Source organism: Marmota flaviventris, chromosome 13 (assembly GCF_047511675.1).
Source record: "Marmota flaviventris isolate mMarFla1 chromosome 13, mMarFla1.hap1, whole genome shotgun sequence".
Classification (NCBI taxonomy): Eukaryota; Metazoa; Chordata; class Mammalia; order Rodentia; family Sciuridae; genus Marmota; species Marmota flaviventris.
The window spans coordinates 94326543-94347066 of NC_092510.1; the positions used below are offsets into that span (position 1 = coordinate 94326543).

The 20524-nt window shown below is 40.7% G+C and overlaps 1 protein-coding gene across 1 annotated transcript in view; it reads right to left on the reverse strand.

The window, feature by feature from the left end:
• Psmb7 (proteasome 20S subunit beta 7) overlaps positions 1-20524 on the reverse strand; it is a 55018-nt gene that overhangs the window by 20718 nt on the left and 13776 nt on the right. The window contains exon 6 of the mRNA XM_027944503.2: positions 7332-7390. Coding sequence (XP_027800304.1) covers positions 7332-7390 — 59 coding nt within the window. The remainder of the gene's footprint in view (positions 1-7331; positions 7391-20524) is intronic.

A 20524-nucleotide genomic window follows, 5' to 3' on the forward strand; every position in this document is an offset into this window, starting at 1 on the left:
TCTGTTATTCTGGACTAAGATGTCTTCCCCATTCTGTTGTCAAAGAATTATACACAGACCTAGTAAAAAGTCAGAGAAGCCTTTTAGTGGTCAAATTTTCTCACAGGACTCCCAAGTCAGGCTGATCACGGTTCAAATTCCAATTCCATCCCTTGACCAGCTCAGTAACCTCAGGCAAGTTTTTTGACCTCCCTATACCCCAGTTTTCTTTTCTTTAAAATGGGGATAACAAAGTACTGACTTCACAAGAGTTTTTAAAAAGCAAATGAGATAATGCAGAAAAAGCTCTTAGAACAGAGCCTGACAAGATGTAAACACTGACTACTATGATAGTGCTTTCCAAACCTCCCTCTCACAATAGGACAAGTACTTTCATGGTCTGTGTTATAGGTTAAGCAGGTGCTACCAATCACCAAGCCTGATGCCAGCACAAATAATCGTGTTAGTCATTGCTATGTGACGTTTTGTATACTACTATTAAATAACTAGAAAATAAAAGCAGCTGCCATATTTTAGAGCCAATTTTGTGTGCTCCACCAAAGAAGGTGTTTTACACCCACACCTATTCCTTGAAGCAACTTGCAGGTAGGTCTCTGAATCTCCCATCTCACAGATGAGGACCTCCCTGCCACTTGCCCAAGTCACACATTGAATATAGTGGAAAGAGGCTCACAGCCCAATCCTCCAGGGCCTAAACCCTTAGGCCCTTTTCCATCTGACTATATTGAACTCATGTTCTATGCTTTCCTCGGGAACCATCCCATGTGCCAAACTAAACACAGTCCTTTTTTTTTTTTGAAGTCAAAATAATACAGATCTCTCACACTACTATCCACCTGCAAAGCACAAAAGAATCTGTAACTTTGGTGTCTTTTATTGGACTTAAAGAAAAGCACACACAGTTACTTCTAAAATCTGCTGTCAGAACAACATATTGGTATCAAGTCTTTCATTATTTAAAGTGGATCTATAGCTGCCTACAATGACAGATTAATTCCGTTTCCTCTCAGTAGCCAGGTGTTTGGCATCACGTTTGTGAGGTAACCACAAGCCTTTAGGGCAAGAGCTGCTCACATCTTTAGCAATCTACAAGGGCTTCTCTAGAGGCCATCTCTGGCCGAGTGATGAAATATGACTCCATAAATCAGATGGTTGAAGTGGCACTTGTATACGTCACCATCTATCTTCTTAGCTTCCCTCTGAAGGGTATAGGGTAAGAGTCACCCCCCAGTGCTGCACAAAAAAAGGACCATCACAGTTGGCACTGACTAAGCATGTGCTACTTAAAACTGAAGACACACTAAGACTGGGGAAAAAGATCCTGCTGGTGTTAGCATGCCTCAGGCAGAGGAGAAGCTTCAGCAAGTCATCTTCAAAAGGCAGAGAGCCAGAGCTCTAGAAACCTGCAAAAATTGGCTAGGCCTGCAGTCTTCATTTCTTTAAGTTGAGCATCTTCAAAGTCTAGAATTCTAACTGTAGGGCACAGCAGCTGCCACTGCAGATCTGATCCTCTCAGCTTTTGGCAGCTCTCAACTTGAGATTCTAGCAAAAGAATTTTTCAAGTTGCTATTATTGCCTGTCATGGATTTATAAATATTGTGCACTATCTGCTGTGGCATGGCTCTCATGGGACGCCAGAGCATGCCAAATGCATAACAGAATGAAAAACAGTTTCTATTCTTCAAATAAATGCTAATTTTTTTAACTGTGCTCACACGATGTGTTTGGTGACCAACTTCAATAGTACAGAATATGTATCAGAGAGGGGGGAAGCTGATTGTCTTTTCCAGCAGCATTCAGCTGCTACTTTCATTAAGCTTGTTTAATTAGATTCCAGATGCTAATTTGCAAGTCGATACCAGAGGGTGCAGGACAGTTTGCCTTTGAATCATCTCCCTGTGATGTGAGGGTCCTGCCGCACACCACTACCCTTCGGCGGCCCTCACACGATATTCTGACAATTAGTGCAAAAAGGGGACAGTATTGATCTTGACAGACTAAATATTAATCTTCTACCCATTTTAATGAATTGTAATCTTCAGGAGTTTAAATCTCTCACTAGGCCAAATGAAAACATTTCTTCTTACAAAGAAATGAAATGGAAAGAAAACTAAGTTATCTGATTCATTCCCTTAATTTGCTCCCCACTCTAAAGTAAATCTGTATTTTATTTCAACAACTTTCAAGATACAAACCACCACCAAACTAACATCCAGATACCATAGTCAAATTCCTCAAGGGTATCTGGGAAATGGATTGAAAAGGCCTCAGGGCGGTTGGCACCAGCATTCCTGCCCCACAACCCTATGGGTAAAACCAGCACCAGGTACTCACTTTACACCAACCTTAACAACAGAAAAGCTGGAAGAACAAATGGCTCCATGCAATTTATCATCATAAAACACTACTCCAACAACTGACCCTCATAATCAGGTCAACTCACATATTTCAAAATCCACTATTCTGATACACTGGTATGATGTCTGAATAAACACCTTTTACTAATAAAGTGTGAGGCCTATCATCCAGAAGAAATACAAGTTCATGAGGCTTCATTTCCAACACAGCTGAGAACTATGAGCACTAAACGTTCAAAGAATGATGAATTCAGTGAGAACCCAAGGTAAGGTTGCTTTTGGCCCTTCTTCATCTACCCATCGACAGATACTGGCTGAATACCCCCTTGGTACCAGTGACCACGCTAGGTGTAAGGAAACAAATGAATAATCACAGTCCCTGTTCATGAACTTCCAGGCTAACAGCAAGAAAATGAAAATTACAAGACCACTTAAGGCAGCACTTGGGTCACAAATGGGTGAGAATTTTTAAAGACCTTTCATACTCCTTGAACTCACTGGTTATTCGGCAGAAAACTTTGAACCAAGGGTTTCATTTGAAGCAGGTCCTTGGCTAAGGTGCCCTGGAATAGCAGAGGTTCATGCTGGGCATTTAAGAATCCTGGCTGGGCTGTTACCAGTCCAGCTTTTCTGGCCTGTACTCTCCCAATGCGCATCTGCCCCCCTGCTCCATCTTCTTTCACTCACGCACTTAATGGGGTGTCTGCTTTGCTGACTCTGCCCCAATACTGTACACTACTTAAGAGTATCAGTTATCCTCCTCTGTTACTTCACAGCACTTTCCAGATGGGAAGGAGGAAGTTCCTCCATTTCACAGACAGTTTTGCTTTAGCTCAGTTATACTGTCTCAGCTCGGCAAGCACGTACTGAACACCAGGAGCTTGAGAACAGGGATGATTCCATGGCCCCTACCCTCAAGAAGCTCCCACTGTCATTGGCAAGCAGGGAAGGTGCCTCTAAAAAGAGCCACCAAACAAAGGAACAGGGTGTGTCCAATAGAGCACAGGGACACATATAAATGAGGAAGCCCCTAGCTGGCAGACACCAGCAGTGAGAAGGAGTCAGCAGCAAGTAAGAATACACTGTTTCAAGAACAGGGAGCAGACAGGAATGTCTTGAGGTAGAACCACAGTCCCTGGAGCTTAATATTCATCCCCCCTGTGCTTACACATGATGGTGATACCAGAACACATTCCTGTTTCTATTGTCAGTATGCACCTGTTTTCACGTGTCTTGGAGAAAACTATAACCAGCGTATCACACCCAGGATTTCATAGATATAAACTATACTTAAAAATAAATTTAAGGGGCTGGAGTTGTGGCTCAGTGGTAAAGCACTTGCCTAATGTGTGAGGCACTGGGTTCAATCCTCAGCACCACATAAAAATAAATAAATAAAGGTATTGTGTCCATCTACAACTAAAAAAATTTTTTTAATAATAAAATAAATTTAAGAAGAACTGAAGTGGCTATAAGAAAGAGCAGGAAGGGACTGACTAGGAAGGGTACTTGGAGGTAAAGGAAATGTTCAGTGTCTTGATTTGAATGACAGTTACTTGTGATTACAATTGCCAAAACTCATAGCCCTATGCATTTTATAATACACAAAATATACCTCCATTTATTTTTTTTTAAAAAGTAAGTTCATTTAAAGAATATTCTCAAGGCTAAAGTACTGATGGCACCAAAATATGGCAGAAAAAAAAATGAGGTATACGATAATGACAAGTTCAAGAGACAATTAGATTAGCCCTGCTAGATAAATTTTCTGGTAGCCACATTTTAAGCAAAGACATGCGAAGGGGCTGCAACTGTAGCTAAGTGGCAGCTCAATGGCAGAGCACTTGCCTAGCATGTGTGAGGTACTGGGTTCCATCCTCAGTACCACATAAAAATAAAATAAGGTATTGTGTCCATCTACAACTAAAAAAAAAAAGTGAATTAGCTTTATTCATGTTTTTATTTAACTGATCACTTCAACATATGATGAATTTTATATTTTGTGTGTGGTGCTGAGGCTCAAATCCATGCTAGGCAAGCTCTCTCCTAATTGCTCTACACCCGAGCCCAATATAAAAATTATTGAGATATTAAAAAGTGTTACGCTAAATTTCTGAGATCTTGTGGTGTTTTTCTACCTACAGACCTTCCTCCAACTGACCAGTCAAATTTCAAGTACTAAACAGCCACATGCAGAGAGTGGCTACCATATTGATCAGAGAGCTACAGACAATGAGGAAACACTAAAGGCTTCTGAGCAAGGTAGAATCTTCACTCCATAAATACCACAGTCATTCTCATTCCATAGATCTGCTAGTCCCAGCCCAGCACTATCCAATACACAGGTTTGCAGATTAAAAAAAAAAAAAGACTTTGGGCTTCCTCTTATTATTTGTTTTAAACAATAAAAGTTTCTTGGCTTAGTCTGGCCCTAAAATTTAGTGTTGGACAAACAATATAAAATTACAACAGCCCAAAAGTAGCCTCTGTTAATACCATTCTCTGCCTAGGCAGAGCTGCTGTCCCAGCAAACCAAGAGGGACATGAGAGGGAGCAGCTGCTCTCCTGGGTTTCTTTCTGATTGTGACATATCTAGAGTCCTTTCACAAGCTAAAAGGGTTACCCCACCCTACAGTCTCTATTTAGGCAAAAAAGAAAAGTTATGAGGCTTCCTGTAACCCAAAGAAAGAAAACAAAAGGTTTAGAAATTTAAAACCAACCCATCTTCTTTCTATGTGTTCTATGCAAATGCTGCAGAAATGACACTGCAGTCAAGCTCTCTTTCACAACAAAGAAGTCCCTGGCACAATGTCCTCCCAACTTCACTAGCAGCCTCAGCTTTCCACTGACACAGCCTCACCTCACACTCACCATGAGAGAGCAGTCTGGCCAGCAATGTTAGCCTGGCTTTCCCCTGGGGGGGGGGGGGGTCGAGGGGGGGGGCGTCCCTGTTAACATGAATTTAAATATCTTTAAAGTGTCCCCAACTGACAGTTGTTATACTCTCCTTTGCCTTTTGTCTCCTTTTAAATGGGAGAAGCAGGTACTACCTCACGCTTGATAGTGACCTTCACTGATTTTCAATGTGCCTCATACTACAACAACAGAACTGTAAATTTACATAATCAATCTGAAATGGGAACTGATTCATCAGGTTTCAAGGTCTCATAGGTAGTACAGAACATTAAGTGTTGAGTTACAGATATAATTACTTTAAGAAACATTGGAAGTTCCACTGAGAGGATGCTGACATGTCCATTTCCTCCCCCAAATCACATTAATATTAAATTCATGGTATTTGGACCATTTCAAACCAAAACTCTAACTAGTGTACAATTACTTTAGCAGAGTTAAGTATCTTTTAATATACCTCATATTTTCAACTTCTCCTGCAATTCTTATTTTTCTTTAACATATGGAGGTCCCAATCTACTGGAAACAGACAAAATTTTCAAGAGAATTTAAAAAGATTAATCAGTGTAGTTTAAAGAAGGGCTTGACATTAAAACTCTTCGCCTCTAGTCAGAAGCTTGGGAAACATTTTTTTCCCCCAAGTGACCTCTGATATGTATTACTTTTCCTCACATATTTAAGAATCCCAAATGGAAAATAATGCTGATATGGGAATAAATTTTAACACTGAGAAATGAAACTAATTTTATTTATAGTTTTATACCTGGCCCTGTTTACTATTAATTGCCGCAAGACACTATTGCTTTCAGTTTCTATGTTTAATTTCCTACAGATGTCTAGGAAAGGACAGACATCCAGCCCACTGACGGAGTGTCGTACTTGTGCAGTCCTCATGTACCAAGGGCACAGTGATTTCTGGTAGAAACTCCCTGCCCTGGCTGGTCATCATCTACTACCTGCTTTCTCTGGCTTGAGCCACACCCAAAGGCAGAAAGAGCTTCAGAGCTCCAATGATAATGAGATGGTGAAAGAACAAAACATGTGATCTTCCCCAAGATGACTAGGCATAAAGCACTATCAAAGAGTAATTTCAGCAAATCCTTTGGTTCCCAAACAAAATACTGTGAAGTCATAAATAACAGAAACAAATATACTAAGAAATGGGGTAAACCACTCATAAACTGCCTATTTTTACTAACAAAAAATTAACCATCCCAAAACCAAAAGCAGAGGATGAAGGCTGCCGCCAGGACTTAAGTGCCTACATGCTGGTTTAGTGGCACAGATGATACACAGTAGAGAAATAATGTAGTACAATGTGGTACCTTGAGCATCCAAGCACACTGAAACCTCCTCTGAAAGAGGCAATGGAAGATCTGTGGATTTGTTATTGGAGGACCTATTTTCCATGGGGCGGGGGGTGCTTAATGAAGAGGAACATCTATCATTAAAGCACACTTATATAGAATATCATTCACAGATACCTCCTTCCCCACCACCAAAGAAAACATAGTAAAAGAATCTCATAAATATATTTTAGACACTAGAGCCACTATACCCTGAGAAGACTCAGCACACACATGACCTTGTCTCATTTCTTCTGCCAGATGCTGAACAATCTATAGGGATTTTGAAAAAGGCCCATTTTCAGGTCAGGTCTGCATGACATGTAAAGATGTATACAGTTGCTCTATTCTTAGAAAGAACAGAAAAATCTGTCACTTTGAGCTATCATGACACAGAAATCTTAGTATACAAGAAAACACTCCACACTGCAGCAGCATCTACAGCCAAGAAGAGTTCTAAACAGCCCGAAGCCCAGAGCAAACTGCTCAACAATGCTGGCTCCTAAGTCCAAGGGACAGCATGACAGGGCTGCTACAAAAAGATGCCTTCCTGAGTGGCCAGTCTCCTCAGCAAATATTCCTTCCATCCATGCCAAAGAGCACTGTAACTAACAACAGGGTTATACAAGCTCTGGAGGAACTGACAATCAATTTGTAAATGTTCAACACAACCAGAAAAATATTTGAAAGAATAAAACTGCAGGGACTTACATACCTCCATATCTGGCCTAAACTTATCTTCAAACACAGCCATTGCTGCCAAGGAGCCAGAACCTGTAAGAAAAAGATACATTTTTAGTGTACTTTGCCAACTCCCAGCTGCTCCATATCGAGTTTACCTCAGGACAGCAAAAAAAGCAAAACAGGCCCAGTATCACATTCAAATACAATGTAAATATCAATCCTATAGGGCCACATCGACAGGGTCAAAAAGAGTGCTCTTCAAAACACCTGAAGTCACACTTACCACTAACTTGGATAAATCTGCAACTGGGCCTACTTCTACTACTGATGGATTTAATTGTAAATTATTCACAATAAAATGCTGAAGTATGAAAATGAGGTTATGTAGAATTTGTATTTTTTCAAAAAGTGAATGCCACACAACTTCAGATATCCTATGCTGTGAAGCTGTGCTCCATATTGTGGCCCGGCGGGCTGCTGGGTACAGTGCTAAATACCAAGGCAGTTAGAAAGAATACATTGTTTTAATGAGCTGGCCCTGGTAGAGTCACCTTGACATGCAGGGAAGAAACTACCGCACCAGCAATGGTAATAGGACTGCGAGCTGCAGCCACCAGGTTATTCCAGCTACAACTGTAAAACACTTTATTATGTGGCATTTATTTGGAGCTATTATTTTTAGTTTGTACTTTGAAGAGTAACAGCTGAGTAGACAAAATGACAGACAAAGAAACAAAAATTTACTATTACAATAGCAAATGGCTGAAAGGTTACACTGCATAGATATTAACAGATAGCAAATTTATCCCTACCAAAGTAGGATGTAAAGGCATTTCAAATAAGTACGGATTCCCTTTGAACGAATGCAAAAGGCAGCTCGGCACTATTTGAAAATGTAAACTTGCTTTGTTCAGAAACCAGAGAATCTTTAGAAAATCATCATCTTGTCTGTACAGGGTCCCAGTAATATTTCAGGATACTCTACTTTTGGAGAGAGGATAGAGTTGCCCACAATTTTTTACTCCAATTAGAAGATTTTTTTGGCATTTATTACTTTTTAACTTGTTTTGCATAACACTATCTGTTTAGCTGGGTCACAGAGAAAACCATATTTTCTATTTAAAATGATTTGTGTACATCGCTTGACCACCTCAATGGTTTAGCAAAGGAAAGAGGCAGCGATTAAACAGTTTCAAATGAGGTGTCCTGCTGATTTTATCAAGTCTGCTGAATGTATAATGAAAAAGGAGAAGCTGACAGCAACACTGCATTGAGAAAATACAGACTACCTTATCTGAACCATTTAAGGAGGTCCAATTATAGATCAAATTTAAAGGGTAGAAACAGCAGATTTACAGACACAAATCAATGAACATGGTAATCCCGATGAATATGACAGATACTCCTGTTACGGAATATTGCTGCGGTTGAGGATCATTACCTCCCCGGCACTGGATACATCACGTCTCGAGCCGTAGGAAGCGGCAAGCGGAGGCCAGCATTACAAGCAATGACTATTCATTTAGGCTTTGGGTACAAAAGGCAAACCCCATTCTCCCCTCTCAAAATCTTTTTCTCCTTAAGAAAAAAAAAAAAACTAAAGTGGTCTTTTAATCTAAAGAGACATTAGAAGCCCTTTGGAAAGGGGAAAAAAAATTAAACATAGAACCAGAACATATACAGAGAAAATGTACCCGAACCTAACCAGTAAATTTCAAAGTAAATATGTCCTTGAAGATGAAGAACTGGCATCAAATCCTACCAATGTTTGGTAAGTCACCAGTCACTCTGAGATTTAGAGGTCAAGAGGAAAAAGTAACCTAAGTTTCTGCTTTAAAGCACAAATGAGAATCAGTCTCAGTCTCACTAGTTCAAAAAAATAAAATAAAAAATAAAACAAAGCAAAGAATAGTTGTCAGAAGAACAAGAAAACTGAGAATAAGGAAATCTCAGAAGGGAAAAAAATACTTTCAGATACAAAATACTCATTCCTGCACAGTAGTCAACAGCAGGCTTGCCTTTTCCTAGGAGGTCCAAGATTATCCCAGAGGCCAAAGGGTGAAGGAACCAGAGCCCAGAAATCCAAAGCCAGGTATCTGCTAACAACTTTGTGGAGAATTATAAGAAATTACTGTGAAGGAGAAAACCAAGCTCATCTAAAGACATTTTTCCTTAACACTTAACTGGCTAGGTTTTCTCCTTTCTTTTGGCACTTCCACAATAAAAACCCTGATTCTGTTCTTTTTCCTAGGTATATATATTCCTTTGCTCAGTTTCATTCATAAAGAAAAGAAAAAATATTTCCATCTCAACAGAATAATTTGTCCTTTGTCAGAAACATTTTTATCCTGCTTAGAAACAACACCTCAGACAAAACTTCTCGAAGTGGAAATGACATACTGAAGTCCCCAGACTCTTGGAACAAAGCAGGTCTACCCAGTGTAGGGAGCCACTTCACAGTATCAAAGACAAGTTTTAACAGTTGACAGAGCAGGTGAACACAGGAAGGACACCAGGTTATTGCTACAATGCATTCTGGCTTCCCCTGTTTACATCTTGACCCCCAAACACACACACACAGTATTGAGAAATTTTCAGGAAAGCAGAAACTTCCTAAAAGTGAACCCCCTCCCAAAAAAAAAAAAAAACAAACCTGAAAAGAAAGGAATACTCAACATTCAAGATAATCTCTAAATCACTTACAAATGAGCTCCTGTGCCTAGCTTTTTAGGAAAGGAGGACTCTGGCGCCCCCTTTTTAGAAGTACACAGAAGTACTAGGCGATGGCCGCCACTGTCAACAGGCATCTGGGAAACTAAGTGCGTCTGCTGTGGAGAAAACTGGGCTGGGAACTCACAAACACCGTGATGCCCAAAGCAGTGTGAGAATGAGATGCAAGTGCTCAGGTAATTCCAAGACAATGCAGTACAGAAGGCAAGGGGAAAGGAGCAATGAAGAGGAGGAGGCAGCAAACTCAATGGGATCAGAATTCTCTAATAATTTTATTCACATTTCCTAGATATTGGTCCAATACCCAGACCAAATACAATCAATCAACAGACATGCAACCTACAAAACATTAAAATATTACATCCCATTTTCCCCATAAACTATTCGTAATACCAAGTCATCCATTATTCCACTGCCAGGATCCGAAGCCGGATGCCATTACTCCAGAATGCACACCCGGCAGAGAGGGGAAGGCAGCCGAGGGGGAAACAACTAGGGCCCTATGTGAGGCACACGCCACATCACACAATGTATTTGTCATTCAGTCATCTCCCTAGCAGCCCACTGAAGTGATAACAGTCTTGTCAAGGGCTACAGGACTAACAAGCATAGAGGAAGGATTCCTGTCTCTATGTCACTCTCTTAACAGAAAGTTCTGTATGTGGGGGCTGGGGTTGTGGCTCAGCGGTAGAGCGCTGGCCTCGAATGTGCGAGACCCTGGGTTCGATCCTCAGCACCACATAAAAATAAATAAGTGAAATAAAGGTATTAAATTTTTTTTTTAAAAAAAGAGAAAGTTCTGTATGCAATAACACAGTTGAGGAGAGCATTCCCACTATCTTCCATGATCAGATCTTGCTTTTCTCAACCCACTCCTCCCTCCAATGCACACACACTTGATGCTCACCAATGCCACAGGACACTCATTTCCTAAATGCCTATGATGTTCTAAGCCTTCATGCCTTGGTGTGTGGAGTCCCTTTGCTCCCCTAACAGTGCATGGAACTCCCGGTCACCCTTCAAACCCCAGCTGAGACATCGCTTCCTCCCAGAAGCCTTCCTTGATCACCACTCTGCCCCACGGGTGTTCATCCCTCTCATCCTTGCAACTGTCCATCCTGGCACAGCTGACTCCCCCCACCCACTAGCCAAATGAAGGAGCGGGCATTCTGAGCTGGCCCTGAGGAGTGATGAGAGCTGTAAATGCCTTGATACATACAAAAGAACACGTACTGCCTAATTTACCATACCTGGCTGGGTAAGAGACAAAGGTATATGTAAAGCAGGATCATTTTTCAAAAGGGATAAAAGGATTTAAAGCCACAAAACCATGTGCTATTTATTCTATGTCCCAGTCTGATCCAAACCACTGCACTATCACAGGAGTAGGCTGCCCTTCTTAAGAGTTCTGCAATCCTACTAGTGAAGCTCCCAGTCTCATCAGGAGTTTGTGTATAGCTGCTCCTTGGCAACCTCCACATGTCTGCCTTTTTCAGCCCATCCACAGTTACCAAGTAGCCAGTGGTGCTTCCAGAACAAAGCTTCTTAAAACAGAAAAACAAGTTGCAATTCAGTAACCAGCATTCAGAAAGACCACCATGTACTGTGATGGCTACCTACTAGTCACTCCACACCTTGCCTCCTCTACCCACACTGTTCTCCTCCAAGTTCACCATGCAACCGCGCACCCTGCTCAACCACTCCTAACTCCCAACCCACTCAGGAGCCAGGCTATGGGAAGATCAGAACAGGGGAATACGCAACTCAATCCTCCAGCACCAGCAGGGCCAAGAAGCCATTCTCTGCATGCCCTGATCTGCAGCAACCACTCACACAGGCACTGCCTGACCTCAGCTGCTCCAGCCAGGTGCTCATTAAAAGACTCTTCCTACAACTGACACCCTGTGGAGGCCCAGAAAGAGACTGCTCCATTGCTGACTCCCAGGGCCTGACTCACCCACAGACCTTTGACATGATGCTGGGGGTCACCCCCATCTGTTGACCTACAGGAGAAGGGGCCCAAGCAGTCAAGCCTCAAGGGCCATATCTCTAGTCAAGCTTTTAAAATGTAATATCTGGTCTTATGAATCACAGGTCATTGGCTTAAAAACAAATCACTAATTCCTGTAAGTAAAATATAAGCTCTCAGAAAATATGTGCAACACGCAGAATATTAATAACTAAAAAGAGCTTGCAGATATATAACATCAATATTCCAACAGAGAAAAGACAACTCTTTACAAAAATCATATTTAGAAATATAGTTCATTAGTAATCAAACAAATATAAATTGAAATAAAATACCATCTTTTGCCTTTTAAATTAGCAAAGATTAAGTCAGTGCTGACAAAGGTGTAATAAAATGAGCACACTAAAACACTAATGCATAGAACTTTCCTCTCAGGACTGAGAAACATCAACTGGAATTTAACAAGCTATACACACCCACCAAGCTGGCAATGCTACTGCTGGGCAGTTATTCCAAAAACATAAACGGACAAGTACCCAGTCACGTATATAAAAGACCATTGTTTATAGATTAGCAAACACACACACACACAAAAAAAAGCCAACCTAGAGATAAATATAAAGTTTTAACAATAAACTACATACACAAATCATTAAACATAACAAAAGTTTTGGGGTGTAGACAATGGAAAGATATGCATGATATAGTATTTAGTGATAGAAAATATGTTCCAATGCAATATTAACAGGTATGCTTATGTAATACATACTATGCAAACCTGGAAGAACAAATCAAAATATGCTCATTTCTGAGTGTTGCTACTTTCATATTGTTGCTTGTATATATGTGTGTGTGTGTGTGTGTGTGCGCGCGCGCGTGTGTTCCCTTCAAAGAGCATGTATACTTGCAATTTTTTAAGGTATAAACTGGGAGACAACCCAACAGTGTTAAATGATTGGGGGGGGGGGGGATCCCAAAATACCAACCCCTTGCTACTTGTCACATCTTTAATAGCAGCAACTTATTCCTGAAATTTCTATACGGGGCCTGAAGGTCAATCCATGCATGAGTCAATGGTCCCAAAGTAGGACAGCAATCAATCAATACAAATAAATACATCATGCCTCTCTTTACCAGAGGTCTTAGGAGAGCTTCCTTGGGGCTGTCTTGGTTGTAGCTCAGTAGTACTGAGCCTACCTAGCACATGTGAGGCACTAGGTTCGATCCTCAGCATCACATAAAAATAAATAAATAAAGGTATTATGCCCATCTACAACTTAAAAAAAGTCACCTTAGTAATAAAGACCTGTGCGCATATTGGCAAAGAGTTAGACCCCAATTATCCAGTACGGCACTCTGGCAAACAGTGCCGAACAGTACAGTCAGTGCAGCTAGCTGCAACAGACACGCATGGTGCTGAGCATTTCAAAGCACACTTCCACCTATCAGTTCTGCTTGCTCTTCAGACATGGCAGGCGGCAGCAGCCCCACTTTACAACAGGGAAGACTGAAGCTCAGGTAAGGAACCTACCCACATCACGTGGTTAGCAAAGCTGGGATTTCATAGTCAGATCTATCTGAATTTAGAGTGTGTGATATTCTTTCCATTCTACCATGTTTGCTCTTAAATAGCAAAGCCAAATGCTTTAAGTCAAGATTAGCAAGTAAGCCTGGAAGCAGCTATCTTTTCTTAGCTTCCCACCCCAAAAAAGCATGCCTTCAAGCTTCCTTTTTGTTCAGATTTCAGAATGATCAACACACATCTGGATATAGTTAATTTGTGTGGTTTTGCTTAGAAGTTCAAGCAAGAATGAAATTTTAGTTAAATGATCTAAATGATTAAATACACACCATTCACTGATTAGCAATGCCACTCAGTACTAGTTCTAAGAGTACTGTATATTAAAATAGCCACACTGAAAAAAAAAACAACAACAAAATTACTCTTTTTTATCCAAAGCCTCAGAAGATGCTTTTGATCTTATCAGCATTAGTACACGCTAGGTATCCTTCATGCAAGAATGATGAGGCCAAAATTGTTTTGGATTTTGGAATATTTGCCTATTCATAATAAGATAATCCAAAGGATGGAACCCAGTTCTAAACAAAAAATTCATTTATTTCACATACATCCAAGACACACAGCCTGATTGTAATCTTATACAATATTTTTAGTGTGCCTGAGTTTTGATGAGATCTGTCACAGGGCGTCAACTGAGGAAATTTCCACTTGTGGAGTCATGCTGGCACCCAGATTTAGATTAGGAAACATTTCAGATTTGGGGTGCTCAACTTGTAGTTCAATTCGAACCTAACTTTTTCCTGAAAGAACAATTCAAGTCAGGGCAAATCTGAACTGGCCAGTGTTTTTTGTATTTATTTAATGTTATTTTTACATATCAGAGTTCCTTGAAATGCTAAATCAAATTTAGCAATTCCATCATCTGTTATTAGTCATGCTAAAGAAATACTAAAAGACTGAAGTTACTTCCTAAAACCTGATGCCTAATCAAACTCTTTAAACAAGGATCTGAAAACTGGAAGGTAGAAATTTGCATTTTTAAATAAGATCTATGCTCATTCTCAGACTAGGGAAGAGGAAAACTCCGAAGGGTCTCTGACCCTAAATTCAAGTGTTAGGGTACTGCCCTATTGTATAGAAAAGGAAACTGATGCTCAGCTACTTTCAACTAATTTGTCTAGGACAATACAGATGGGCCACAATTCAGAAGTGACTTCCCCTGGGCCTAGTAGGGTGCAGGCTCTGGGATCACACATTTGCATGGGAGGGCACAGCTCTGATGCTCCCTGCCTGCTCCCCTGGGCAGGGACTCTAAGCACAAGTTGGCTGCGCTGCACCAGGAGGCAACATCCCTTCAAGCACAAAGTGATCAAAACCATGCAGTGCAGTGCCCTGATGCCCTGGTTTCCCTCCCCAACACAAAAGAGATGACGAGCATGTGCACCTTCCTAAAGGGGCGGCTGTGAGGAATGCACAAGATGAAACAAGCAAAAGCAGAATGCCAAGGACATAGTAAGAGCTCAATAAAAGCTAGTTATTGTAATGACTTTAAAACAAGCTCCCCATCCTCTAGCAGCAATTTTATACACTTGTTCTCGACAAGTCCCCAGGCTGGCAGCTTTAATGGCAACAGAGGTCTTCAAAATTTCTTCTCTCAAAGTCACGAAGTTCCGAGAGGAAGCAGCAGGATATGGATTCCCACTGCTTTTCCCCAAATCAATTTAACCAGAACTTTACAGGAAAAAAAAGCTGCTCCTTCTGTTAAGGAGCAGTCCATTTTAAGCACCCAAGGACCTGTTTGCCACCATGGCCTGCCAAGGTGGAAGATATATGCAGCGATAAAGGAGTCACCCGCAGAACTTCTAATCCATCAGTGTCAGCTCTCGCTGACAGAGCGCTTAGTCACACTTGCTCATTGTTAGGCAACTGGCCACTCTTCCTGGGGAAAATTTGGTGCTTTCCACAGACCCATGGATGGGGGTCATTTTTCACTCCATTCCTGCTACAAGGCCTCATCTCCTGATACTAGTGCTTGCTCCGAGGACCAACAATGCCAACATGTGAAGAGCTGATTTATGAATATAAAACAACATTGGTGCCAGGGGACAGTTTTCAGCCACTAGAGAGCAGTGGAGCACCTCTCAAGGCTCAGTAAAATGGAGCCACAGACTAAATGGTTTAATTGTATGCATGTATTTCATTATAAGCCTTGGCCAAAAGCTTCTGAGTATGCGGCAAACCAAGCAATCAGACAATCTTGCATCGCTTGCTGAAATCCAGATTTGTCCTTTGTCAGCATAAACAGTTTAATTTGATGTTTTCACTCCTGAGTAAGCACTGAGTATTACATTTAAACCCTCGTGAGGGGAAAGAATGCTTCCTTTTCATCAGCAAATGTACTTCAATGTCAGAGTCTACCTTTTATTCCCAATGACTTTAAAAAAAATTTTTCCCATTTCATACGCTTAAAAATACATTTTAAAATCATCCAACATTTTTCACTCCAAAACGAATTTCTCAAAAAGTACAGTTCCTATTCTAAATGCAATGTAATATAGTCAAAGAGAAGTTAAATTTCTAAGTAAATAATTTAAAACACTACTTGAAGGGAACAGGAATTTTTCTTATAATTGCAATTGCAACATCTCATGGACCTGATAGTTTATAAACACTCCTAAGACAAGACTAATAATCAGCGGCATTCAGGCCTAAAATGTGAAAGTTTTATTTTATTAATGCATTTAACTGAAATGCCACAGGTATGGGGAGAAAATGCTCCCTTAAAACAAAGCACCACCTAATCCTATGTTTATGGGCTAACGTGGAGGATGAAAAAAAATGCTTACAGATGTGCCTCCTCTGTCTCCCACAGTGGCAGGCCCACAGTAACAGGAGCTCCCACTGAGCATGCTGTGGCATAGGGCAGACCCTGCACCCTCGTGCAGCACAAGGGCAAGGCATCCCTTACTCTGGCTCGCTTTTCAAAACAACTTCCCAAATTGTAGGTCAGTCTACTCTGCAGGCCTTTTCCAAGTTTTATGTCTCTCAGGATCTTCAAGAAGAGAAAGATCAGAGATTTTAATCATTGATAAAGCATACCTAGTTTTAATCTTAAATTAAGGAATATCTTGCCCACAGAGCTTATATGCAAACAAAAGGAAATCCTACTTACTGAAAAAAAGTAGGGAGGCAGAGACTTTTTTTTTTTTTAGGTTAATCAGTAGACTAGATGGTATTATCTCCTTTTCAGAAATGGGAAAAAGCTAAATTCAGAGAGATGAAGGAACCCACTCAATCTCACCCAGCCAATAATGGCAAAGTGGGAATCTGAACCCAGTTCTGAATGATAGCAAAGCCATCTGTTATGGTTCAGATATGAGTTGTTTCCCAAAAGCTCAAGTGTGAGACAATGCAAGAAAGTTCAGAGGTGAAATGATTGGGTTATGAGAGCCTTAACCTAATTAGTTCGTTCATCCAGATGAACAGATTAACTGGGAGGTAACCACAGACAGCCAGGATGTGGCTGAAGGAGGAAGGTTATTGGGAGCATGTCTTTGGGTATATATTTTGCCCCTGATGAGCACAGTACTTTATCTCTGCTTCCTGGTGGCCATGTACTGAGCTGCTTTCCTCTACTACACTCCTCCGCCATGATGTTCTGCTCACCTTGGGCCCAGAACAATGGAGCCAGCCATCTTTAGACTCAGACCTCGGAAACTATGAGCCAAATAAACTTTTCCACCTTTAAAATTGTTTTTGTCAGGTCTTTGGGTCACCACAGCAAAAAAAAAAAAAAGCTGACTAAAACATCATTCTAAGCACTACCCAGGGAAAAGCCTGTTGTTGCATGAAGTGACTTTCCACTCATTCTGACCAATAAGAGTAAAAGAAAGCAAGTTCCAGACCACAAAGTAGAAGGTGCTTTTCTTTAGCAAGGCCAGTTCAGATCCAATTGTGAGATAAGAGCAGGTAAAGAAAAATTAGTTCACCACACTATCCCTAAAGTGGGGTCTAAAGAACAAACTTAAAACTGAGCATTTCATTTAACTCTTCTGAAAAACACTCCTGGCAAGAGCTTTTTTATTTGAGTGTAGACAAAATAAGGACTGAATTCAAATCAGAAAAGATAAAACTTCATGATAAAATATTTAAGCTGGAAAAAAGAGGGAAATGCACTACACATTAATTCCATATTTTACCATTTTATGTATATATAAGAGATGTTCAATTTTTTTTAAATACCAAACCAAAAACAAAGTCCACTCTGATTAGAACAGATTAAGAACTGGCAATGTTGAGTACATTACCTTCCCTGTAACAATATGATGAATTTGTTAAATGTTTTCTCATTTCCTAACATAATGGCACCATCTATTGGCTTAGTACCACCTTTGCAACAACCAGGAAGCAAGAGATATAATTAAACTTTCATGGGCTTTTGGTTCTCAGTTGTTTTCTTCCTGGTACTCCACAGCAGCATAAATTTTAAGATATAAAATCCTATGAATTGTACATTTTAAATCTTTTAAAATGCCCCTTACTTATATTGATCAAAGCAAGACAAAGTACCAGAGAAATATTTGTACATCGAACTGCACACAGAGAATATGATGGCACTAAAAAATATTAAAACACCATGCACCAAACTTCTAGCATGTGCTATGTTTCTTATACAGTATCTCACACATCCTCATACCTTTCCCCTGGGCAGTTCCTCTAACTACCATTTTACAGGACAAGAAATCAAGGCACTTAGCTAATGTGATTTTAGACTGAAGATCTAAACCCAGATTGATTCCAAAAACCAGCTCTTTCAACTAAGCCATGGTGCCTCAAAAAGCGACGCCAAGACCAATACTTGCACATCAAGTGCAGTGATTTGCACAGTATGTTCACATACGCCATGGCATCACAGCACCCCAAGAACCTATGGCCTTCCCAAGAAACCAACCAAACAAAGGCCACCACAAACCGCACCAACTTCATTTTAGAAAGAGCAGATCTCTGGGTGGGTTTTTGGCTCAGAGGTGGAGCACTCGCCTAGCATGCATGGGGCACTGGGTTTGATCCTCAGCACCACATAAAGTAAATACATTGTGTCCACCTGTAACTAAAAAATAAACATTTATAGGACAAAAAAAAAAAAAAAAAAAAAAAAAGCAGATCTGAGGCTCCAAGCTCCAGGGCTTCTTGTAGAGTTCTAAGTTACACTTCCGGTAGCTACGGAAAAGCCCACTCTGAGCAGTCAGTCACGGCTGTCTGAGCAAAGCTTCCAATGGAATGAGGTTTCCTAAACCGGCCCGGCTCCTCCCTCGCACAGCCCTTGGCAGGTAGACACACTCCAATACCCACAGCAACACATGCTTCCAGGGCCTCTTCAGCAGTCAATTACATGAGGCCCTACTATGGAATGAAGAATTACCAGCAACACCACAGCTATAAAGTCCACACACATGTCCTCTGAGGAGGCTCTTGTGAAGGTCCATGAACTAAATACAGCTGCTGCTAAATTCACATCTGATTTAAGAAATGAAAATGAAAATGGAAGAAACGTGTCATCACGAGAGTACTAATTTTTTCTAACACAGGAGAACTTTCAACATCAAATCATGTGGAGACATCAAAATATCTGCACAAAGGTCTCACTTTAGTGTAAAAATGCAGGGAAAACGGCAAGTCCGAACCCCCTATTGATGTTCCAACTTAATCTAGGATTCTTTTGGCAAAGCCGTGAGACATCTGGTATATTTCCTCTTCTGTCCCGCATCTTTTTAACTGCTCAGGGGCCCTGTAAGCTGGGACTTGGTTTGTGCGTTCTAGTAATTAGGAAATTGTATATCCAGTTTATCTGGAGATAGAATTTTACCTGGATGGCCCTGGCTGTGACCCCAAGTCTTCCCTAATGGTGCATACCAATGTTTATTCCTCAAGTTAGTATTCCTAAATTGTCCAAGGGCCTCATTTCCAGGAATGTCATGCTTGAAATTTTATTCATATTAATTCTCTATGTGGATAAGCAGGCAAAAATAAAAATTTTATATACCTTGCCAATGCTGCTACAAGGAACACTGCCAAACTAATAGCAAAAGATGGTCCCCAAGCTTCTTCTGACACTACTTCAGTTTGCCTAATAAAGAAAAGCTGCCAAGTTCAAAGAAAAAGCTAATTAATCTGAGAATTAAAAGAACTCACATTTTGTCTATTAAAAAATATGACTAAAGCCCCTCTCCCTTTCTTAATAACGTCATTCTCTCCCAGCTTTCAACAATCACAATCGATCAACCGCAGTCTCTTGAATTATTCTCTTAAAGAGAAGTGAAAGAAATCCTAGGGTTCCCATTCCCACTCATGCACTCCCTTGCTGTATGAACTTGGCAAGAAATCTCCAGGAGCCTCAGTTTCCTCAAGCAAGGATGAGAGCAGCCACATCTCTATTTGGCAAAGATTAAATCAGTGAAGTACCACCCCCCCCAACAGCTGCCAGTACTACAGCTAAATAAGTGCTGCCATTCTTATGGTCACCCTTCTGTCCACAAAGACGGCTTTAGGACAGGGCCACACCATGATGTGTTCAATGTATCTGTCTCCCAAGGAAACCCTCAGGAAGGCCAGTCCTCAGAGAGTGGGCTCCTGGACCCAGCACTCAATGCAGATAGAGCTGCGCCTGCAGGTTGAAGATGAGCAAGACAGGGTGGGCAGCCAGGAATCATGTAAATGAAGGCAGCCCTCAGGCACCTGGCTAGTCGCCAATATGAGCCCATGGTAGATAAAATTTAGATACCCTTGTCTTAGGAATAATTTGTAGCTTCCAGCTCTTCCTGTCAAATCACTCAAAAAGAAAAAAAAAGGTTAATTACAAAGTTTTTCAGTTTTGCTTTTATTTCTCATAACAAAAAAACTCCTAATTTAACAAAACATGAGAATTCAGATGAAATATTCAAGTCAAACTCATGGAGGCACAGAATTGAGGAGGGCCCTATTTTATCTGTTCTTCATGAAATTA